The sequence below is a fragment of the Protomyctophum parallelum genome (genome assembly GCF_964188405.1).
Source record: "Protomyctophum parallelum genome assembly, chromosome: 20".
In the NCBI taxonomy this organism is placed as follows: Eukaryota; Metazoa; Chordata; class Actinopteri; order Myctophiformes; family Myctophidae; genus Protomyctophum; species Protomyctophum parallelum.
The window spans coordinates 41,114,124-41,123,332 of record NC_139718.1 but is presented as its reverse complement, the minus strand read 5'-3'; the positions used below and the strand labels follow the sequence as shown (position 1 = coordinate 41,123,332).

General features: G+C 43.8%; 1 protein-coding gene across 1 annotated transcript in view; it reads right to left on the bottom strand.

Moving 5' to 3' along the window:
* Positions 1 to 1,246: 1,246 nt before the first annotated feature.
* The window catches only part of LOC310877788 (serotransferrin-like), a gene marked incomplete at its 5' end in the record, with an annotated part of 24,133 nt that continues 16,170 nt past the window's right edge, over positions 1,247 to 9,209 (bottom strand). Inside the window, 8 exons of the mRNA XM_083791736.1 lie at positions 1,247 to 1,370; positions 2,042 to 2,225; positions 3,469 to 3,653; positions 4,482 to 4,549; positions 5,011 to 5,152; positions 6,726 to 6,890; positions 8,252 to 8,284; positions 8,985 to 9,081. Coding sequence (XP_083647862.1) covers positions 1,327 to 1,370; positions 2,042 to 2,225; positions 3,469 to 3,653; positions 4,482 to 4,549; positions 5,011 to 5,152; positions 6,726 to 6,890; positions 8,252 to 8,284; positions 8,985 to 9,081 — 918 coding nt within the window. The 3' untranslated portion in view covers positions 1,247 to 1,326. The remainder of the gene's footprint in view (positions 1,371 to 2,041; positions 2,226 to 3,468; positions 3,654 to 4,481; positions 4,550 to 5,010; positions 5,153 to 6,725; positions 6,891 to 8,251; positions 8,285 to 8,984; positions 9,082 to 9,209) is intronic.

The following is a 9,209-nucleotide window of genomic DNA, read 5'->3' as shown; positions in this document are numbered from 1 at the left end:
CAAGCAGCACTTGGCTAGCTGCTTGTACAAGTACTTTTCTGCAACTCTGCTTAAGAATTGAGTTTTTTAGCTTATTTCTTTGCTTCTCAAAATGAGCAGGAGCTCTCTCTCTCTGTCAACTTCACTCTAGGGTGGATCAGTGAAGAATGAATGGAGTAAAAAACGGGAATTCCCTCTAGTGGTCAACATGTGAATTGGTGTTGAATAATTACATACAGGCTAACCCTCTAGTCACTAATTCATAATATTCTGTCTGTGTCTTATGGTGTCTCAAATGCATGTTCCACTAGAGTCTAGTGGAACATGCATTTGAGACACCATAAGACACAGACAGAATATTATGAATTAGTGACACCATATATTCCATATGGGTTACACCTACTTACCCTTAAGCCTTAAGGGACCATTTGTAATGCCCCCAATGAGGGTCCCATGGCAAGACCCCACTTCCACTTCGTGGAAGTCTTTCCAGCGAGCCAGCCATCATGCACAATAAACAAAGCCACGCCGGTATGCAATTATGACATCAATGATTGTAATGGACAACAGTCACCAACAGAGGTCAGTGTTTTCACTGGGCAGTAGCCTATAAAGTTGCTTGTAAATATTGGTAGTTGCATTTTTGAGGGAAGCTATCCCCTCCAACAACTGGCAGTATATTATTTTAAAGGTGTCTATCAGAGCTCTATCAGATGGTACAAAAATATGGTCATTATAATTTCTACTTTTTGAAAATAAAGCATCATAGTCAGTATCATGTCGTCTGATACACAAGATTACACAAGATAAACAATAAAGTACAACCTTGAAAATCATACTCAGTATCATGGTAGTATCATGTCAGTATCATGTCAGTATTATGTCAGTATCTGGTCAATGTCAGTATGTAGAGTAGTGTACAGCATGGTTGTATAGAAAAAAATAATGGAATTACAACATTATTCAAAGTAGACAACGGTTTTATTCATATAAACCAGTGGTTCCCAAACCTTTTTGGCCATGCACCCCCTGTTACCTCCCGAACTAGCTGACACCCCCCACATGGGAATCAAAATTGCATAGGCTAGAGAGATGTTTCCTATTTATCCACATGCACATATAGGAACCTGAATATGGCATATGCAGCATGGGCTATATTCTGCATATATCTATACTTGCCATATTTGGCATAATATGTTATATATTTAAAATAAAACCATAGCACGACCATTGCGCACCCCATGGAAGGCGCTCGCACACCACAATGCAATCATTCAAACAAACTGGGGTCCAGTGTAGATGGTCAGGTTGGGCCACAGGTTTTGTCTTTTTTTCACCTTCTGATTCCTATTTCTGCTGGCAGGAATGGAAGGTGCATGATTTCTCCAGATCTGGTGCACAAGGAGAAAATAGAATTTAGGAGAAAATAGAATTTAGACTAGCACTGTGCATTTGTCTGTGCATTATCTATTTTCCACTTTTACAGCTGTTTTTGAACCATTGCTTTTTTTAGCTCTCCTTTCATACTACAGTTGTGTTATTTATTTATTTGTTTGTTTGTTTGTTTGTTTATTTATTTATTTATTTATTATGCTGTTTTTAATTAATATCTCCCCTCGAGTCATTGGCTTCCCACACAGAAGACGCGGGTTCGATTCCCGGGCGTTACATTGGTGCCGTGACCCCGGATCGGGGGAGGAGGTCAAAAGGGGGGTGAGTGTAGCAACCTCAGCCTGATGACCTAAAAGTGTAATATCTCCCCCAAGTCATGGGGAATTGCCTTTGGCTTAGTGATTAAGATGTTGGCTTTCTACGTGGGAGACCCGGGTTTGAATCCCGGGCGTTACATTGGCTTTGGAAGATTGTGAAAAATTTATGTAAAAACAATTTAAATTTGTAATGTTTAACAAAAATCTTCTATTATGGCGGTCCCTGCCTGGCACAACATCTTCAGTTGAGGGTCTGCAGCCAAATACAGCATGGGAATTAAAAGTGTATAATATAGGTGTAGTTTAAAAATGTAGTAATCTCTGTCAATTCTTTATCCTCCATACTGGAATACCTGATGCAGTATCAGAACACTGCCTGAGGGAGTTCATGGCAGTCATGTAGTCAGGTCCCAGGAAGCCCTCAAAGCTTGTACCGCTTGGTACCTCCTGAAGGCATGCGGTGCTGCTCTTGAAAAGAGCTCCATCAGATTGGAGCATGCTGACCCAGGTATTGGTGCCGCTGGTACCAAGCTTGGCCTGAATAGAAACAACAAGGTTGTTAGTCTTTTCTATTTTCAACATTTCAATCATGTGCAGGCCTAGCCTGGCTAATAAGCCAGACTATTTTTTAGGGTGAAATCTATCATGATAAAAATCCATGCAATGAAGATCATATTCAATGGCTGCCCTAAAGTACATGTTATCAAAGTTGGGGCTGTGGCATAAAAAAATACAAATCCATTAAAAAAGGTTTATATAAAATAAAATCATTTTTCAATAATTTCCAAACCAGTGTTGATTTTCTCGACTGTCTAAAACTATGACTAAATGTTTATTGAATAAATAAAGTATTAAAATGGTAAATGGTAAATTTATATAGTGCTTTTATCCAAAGCACTTTACATAGATGTGCATTACACCCATTCACACACACATTCATACACCGATGGCAGAGGAAACCATGCAAGGCACCAATCTGCACATCGGGAGCAATTAGGGGTTCAGAGTCTTGCTCAACTCTGGGGGAGCCGGGGTTCGAACTGGGAACCTTTTCCTGTTTTTTTCCCATCCGGCCACTCTACCGCTGAGCCACTGCCGCCCCGTAACAAGTTAAAATAAAATGTTAGGGAGGGACGAGTCTAGAATAGATAGAGTAGAACTAAGACAAGTCATTTTATGCTTGGTTGCACATGGGTGTCAACCGTGTCAGTGTCACACTCCGAAAATAACCGAACTTCAAGCTCACAGCTCGCAAGCTTTCTAAATCAACTGAATCAACTGTAGATTTAGTCGACTAAAATCATATTTAGTCACCTAAAACTAGACTAAAACTAAAACATTTCAAATTACTAAAAGGTGCATTTTATTCAAAAGACTGTCTATGACTGTCTATGGCCCATAGCACTTACCCCACCCCCTTAGATAGCATTTCTGTAGACTTAGATAGCATTTGATACAGACTTATAGCATGTTATGTAGACAGCACTATAATTGCATTGTATGTAGTCATAGCACGTTATAGTACATAATGTATAGCATAGTAGTATGTATAGTTTATATGTATAGTTTCATTATATAGATATTCCACTGTTACTTTCTTAGCTTACGCATGTTTCATGATAAATGTTTTTATGTGATGTATTCCCATGCTTTTTTGTTCTTGCTTAATGTAAAGCGCTCTGGATTAAGAGCGTCTGCTAAATGCCTAAATTGTAAATTGTAATTGTAATGACTAAAACTACATAAAAAACTCAATCAAAATTAACCCTATGCCACCAACCTGCTGGGAGAGGAGCGTGCGCACCACTTCATCGCGTGCCTCTGGCCGGGTCACCACAGCGTGGGCGGGCACCTGGGCCAGGTTGCACGAGGCGTAGTCAGAGATGAGGACGGCCGTGGCACTGCCAGGACAGATCAGCCTGTAGTCTGACGATACGATGTCCTGGGCCCATGTGGGACCGTTGCCTGGAACAACAGAAGAGTATGGTGTCATGCAATTAGGCCCAATGCAATGAACAGTTGTTTAGGGTTCTCAAGTTACGCGCATTACAGCCGTGCACACGTACGTACGTGCGTAGACAGACAGACAGACAGACAGACAGACAGACAGACAGACAGATACATGGTGCATTTATTGCGAACGCAGCTCGTGTGTGTGTGGTTGTTTGTTTGTGTGTGTGTGTGTGTGTGTGTGTGTGCTACAGCTGCGCCCTCTGGTGGCGGGCGGGTGGTGTCACAGTGGGACAGACACACAGACATGATCTGCAGGGTCTCATAGTTAGTGCTCATTGCGTTCGCAATAATATCGATAGATAGTATAGATGTCACACCAATGAAACTCCTTGCAACTGCCATTGGTGATAAGGTTTCATGTAACTACATGCAACTATACTTGCAACCATTTGGTTACAAGGAGTTGCATGGCGAATCATTGGTGCTGTTTGGGCCTTAAGCCGGGTCAGGCCTGTCTGTGTAACCATTATCCCCAATGACAGTCGACAGTTTGTACAAAATAAACTGTAGTCTCTTTAACTCTTATGAAACTTTGTCGACTAAAACAAGACAACATTTCAGATGACAAAAATATGACTAAATTACATTTTATATGCAAAAGGACTAAAACTAAATCAAAACTTTTACTAGAATAAGACTCAAACATTTCAGATGTCAAAAATATGACATTTGACATGACGTGACAATATGACTAAATTACATTTTATTCAAAATTAGCTGACAACATTAACACCATTTGGGAGAAGCCCTGCGTGAGGTGGGCAGTAGTAGAGCTCTTACCATCACTGAGTCCTGGGACAGTGGAGTGTTTGATGAATGCTACATCTCCAGCATCCTCAGCCAGACATCTATGGCATTAACAATAGAAAGGAATGCAATAAATGGTGCATTTATATAGCGCTTTTATCCAAAGTGCTTCACATAGATATTGCATTACATTCACCCATTCATTCACACGCACATATATGGCGCATCCCCGCCGTTGAGTCATGTGACTCACGTCCCTTCCTTTCATTACTTTCCTTGGCACCAACGCGGGAGCTTTCCCTTCCATACAAAGTCCATACAAAATATGGATAATTTATTTACTGAGTCAGAGCTAATATTTTCTGTTTCTTATTTGGCCCCTTGGGAAAAATAATTGCCCACCCCTGGCTTAGAGGCAGCCAATCATGAAAAAGTGTCCACTATGGTCGTCAGCATGGTCGTCTTTGCAGTTGTTAGTAGAGGTAGCCTACTAGCAAATGTATTGCAAGCACCTGGCAAAAAACATTTTTAATTTAAGTTTAAGTGCCATGGCGCCCCCTACCTAAAGGCCCCGTCATAGCCGTAGTAGCGCTCCTCAGGGCTGGCTTGGCATTTACCATGTCCTGTAGCATTACCAACACACTGCTGACACATGTGAGAGTCTTCAGGAGATCCAGGCGCACAGCCGCTACTGAAGAACGAAGCTTTATCAGAGGAGAAGACACAGAGATCAATCAATCACTGTCTCACAATGTAACACTCTAAAGAGAAAGCTCTGTCTAGCACACTTATTAAAGGTAAAGTGTATAGTTTCCTGAATTGTATTCAGACATTCAGACAAGCAGTGATCATGAATATGTCTCTAGTGGACCTATAACAAACACACATGGATACAGGTAACTTATTCAAATGAATTAATAACATGACATACATCATGTTTATTGTTGGATGCAATCAGTTGCAGTATCAGAAAGTAGCTTGCACAACTATAGACTGCATTGTATTGTGTGTGTGGTCACAGAGACACAGTTTTAGTGAGATGCTTAGTACTGTAGATGTCATATTATAAATATGAAATCCATGGGCGATATGAGAACCCTGGAAGGGTTTAAACTTAAGTATGTAGCCATATGGGATGTGGCCCATAGCAGGGACGAATTATTTTCCCAATCCTCAAGGGGGCCAGCTGCTATAGGCCAATGTCCAAGGTGAGGACTATATTATTACTATTATTATTAGAGAGAGAGAGAGAGAGAGAGAGAGAGAGAGAGGGAGGGAGGGAGAGAGAGAGGGAGAGAGGGAGAGAGAGATACGGAGGGAGAGAGGGAGATATATATACAGACTTACGGAGGGAGGGGGGAGAGAGAGAGAGAGAGAGAGAGAGAGAGAGAAAGTGAGAGGGGTTGTTACTGGAATCAGTGATTGATTGATTGATTGATTGCGTGGTGGCGGCAGCCGGTCACTCAGGAGAGAGAGAGACACTGAATCACTTTTTTGTGCATCTGCGAGAAATGCCAAGATTGCACTGTAGTGTATTTGGAAACAATTGCTCTCAACGAGGCTGCTCTCACGGTCCAACGCGTGGGGCACAGCGGTTTCAAAGACGGGGCATTTTCATCCTGGTGCTCCTTGAACCAGGCGAGTCTCTTTGGTGAATTCTTGATCAGTGTTATTATGTCACGAACAACTACCATGAAATTCTGACACGCTTTGATCTTGTGGACATCTGGCTAGGTGAAAACAAAAGAAACCCGATTAGCATTTGAGTACTTGGCTGGCCGCACCCAACACTTTTAACACCTCTTGGACGGCCGTCGGAGAGGTCCAAAATTTTCGGAATTCCCAGAAAATCTGTAATGAAAATGTAAAATGTCCACGAAAATCTTCACGGGGCCCAGGGGGGCCCTGAGAATCTTCATGGGGGCCGTGGCCCCCACAGACTCGACGTCCCTGGCCCATAGGGCAGGAGCCTAGTTCCAGTTTCTTTAGCGTGAGGCAGCCAGGGGGTGTACAACAAGTACATCCCCTGGACATACATGACGCTAATATGTCACAGGGACTTACCCCCAATACAAACCCTTGATGCCGACTGCCGAGTGCCAAGCAGAGATGCATTGGGTCCCATTTTTATGGTCTTTTGTATGACTCGGCCGGGGAATCTAACCCTGACCTCACAGTCACAAGGCAGACACTAACCACGAGGCCACTAAGCTATACAACATTGCATCTTGAGAGAGTAAGAGTGTATAGGTGATAATTCCACAACAACATTCTTACTGAAGTTACAGTTGCCAACGCGTTGATGGATGTGGCCCATAGGGATGTTCCAGCCAGCGGTTTTGCCACGGCCGGTGTGGCACGACCTCTTTCCCTGCAGGTTCTCCCAGGTCACCCCAGACGCATTCTTCACCACGGCTACAGCGAAGTAGGAGGAGGCTAGTGCTGTGGGTGAGGTGAAAGAATTAGAAGACTAATGATATCAAAAGAAACATGTGATGCAAAACAGTTGATTAGTTATTACACAGACTACATTGTGAGCTAAAGGTTGTGCTGGCCATAGAGGAAAGGCCATGAGTTCACCAAACTGCAGAGCGATCGAGTTCTGTCAGGGAACTCAGTGCAGTTGCTGCCGGCCGACCATCACTCGGTCTCAGCTCCATGCTTCTATTCTCAACCAATCAATTCTCGACCTACATGGCCGGTTAAGACTGAGGTTAGGGTTAGCGACCTACATGGCTGGTTAAGACTGAGGTTAGGGTTAGCGACCTACATGGCTGGTTAAGACTGAGGTTAGGGTTAGCGACCTACATGGCTGGTTAAGACTGAGGTTAGGGTTAGCGACCTACATGGCTGGTTAAGACTGAGGTTAGGGTTAGCGACCTACATGGCTGGTTAAGACTGAGGTTAGGGTTAGCGACCTACGTGGCCGGTTAAGACTGAGGTTAGGGTTAGCGACCTACGTGGCCGGTTAAGACTGAGGTTAGGGTTAGCGACCTACATGGCTGGTTAAGACTGAGGTTAGGGTTAGCGACCTACATGGCCGGTTAAGACTGAGGTTAGGGTTAGTAACCTACATGGCTGGTTAAGACTGAGGTTAGGGTTAGCGACCTACATGGCTGGTTAAGACTGAGGTTAGGGTTAGTGACCTACATGGCCGGTTAAGACTGAGGTTAGGGTTAGTAACCTACATGGCTGGTTAAGACTGAGGTTAGGGTTAGCGACCTACATGGCCGGTTAAGACTGAGGTTAGGGTTAGCGACCTACGTGGCCGGTTAAGACTGAGGTTAGGGTTAGCGACCTACATGGCTGGTTAATACTGAGGTTAGGGTTAGCGACCTACGTGGCCGGTTAAGACTGAGGTTAGGGTTAGCGACCTACATGGCTGGTTAAGACTGAGGTTAGGGTTAGCGTCCTACGTGGCCGGTTAAGACTGAGGTTAGGGTTAGCGACCTACATGGCTGGTTAAGACTGAGGTTAGGGTTAGCGACCTACGTGGCCGGTTAAGACTGAGGTTAGGGTTAGCGACCTACATGGCTGGTTAAGACTGAGGTTAGGGGTTAGTGACCTACTTGGCTGGTTAATACTGAGGTTAGGGTTAGCGACCTACGTGGCCGGTTAAGACTGAGGTTAGGGTTAGTGACCTACGTGGCCGGTTAAAACTGAGATTAGGATTAGGGATCATGAGTTGCAACACCTGATTGAAAGTCAGTTGGGTTCATCCTCCGTGGAGCATTATATATGTTTTGGGACGGCAGCGTCACTACAAAATAAATAATGTAGCGGTCCAGAAAGGTGCACACTACTACAGTACTTACCATTCTGGTCACCGCATTGTGCTGTCAGGTGGGCCAGAGATGGAAACAATGTTTGTGTTGACATAGAAGACAGAGAAGAGAATCATATTAGTGTACACAGTACAGTATATGTGTGAAAGGAATCATATTACTATACACAGTGCAGTACGTGTACAAGTGGAAATGTCACATTCTTCAGTTTCACTTTTAACGGCCATCATCACCACAAAACCTGACAGACCAACTGTTATTACTTGGATCGTGTTTGGCTAGGTGGCCCAGTCCTCATCCAATCAGGATAGAGAGGGCGCCTTCCGCCAATCATGATCAAGCCCTTGGTGTGTGTGCCTGTCGCGTGTTACCGGGGCGCACCGGAGGAATGTTTGATCAGTAACAGGGGTCTCCCCATCTCTCCAGCTCTTTAATAATTCAGAAAATACCTTTTCAGCTTCCATTTTCCAGTTCCAATGTTGTCTGCTCATTTCTTTGTGTGATCGCTTCCAATCCCACTCGTTTAATTTGTATCGTGTGTGAGTACTCTGTCCTGTCCTTATTGGATAAAATTGCTATCCTGACCCCGTAAATGTATTTTCTGTTTAATACTGTCACAAAACCTTTTCAGATGAGGGTCTGCAGCAAAATACAGTTACATTTAGGGTACTTGGGACGAAAAAGGTTTGAGAAGCGCTGTCCTACAGTACATAGTGTTATCCCATGACAGGGATAAGATGTTTAGTTTTACCTGCATCATACTGCTCCACCATGGCAGGGATTAGACCACATTTTCCAGCTGTGTAGACGTGTCCTCCATCAAGGGCTATGGCATCTGCCTCGTTCCTCTGGGAAGCAGACAGGGGACAGTTATTTTTACTATAACTTTTAACCCACGATTTTGCAACCCATTGTTTTCACCCAGTGCCAATTATCTAACGTAACCCTGGGCTCTCTCTGCCAACCTGGGGAGAGC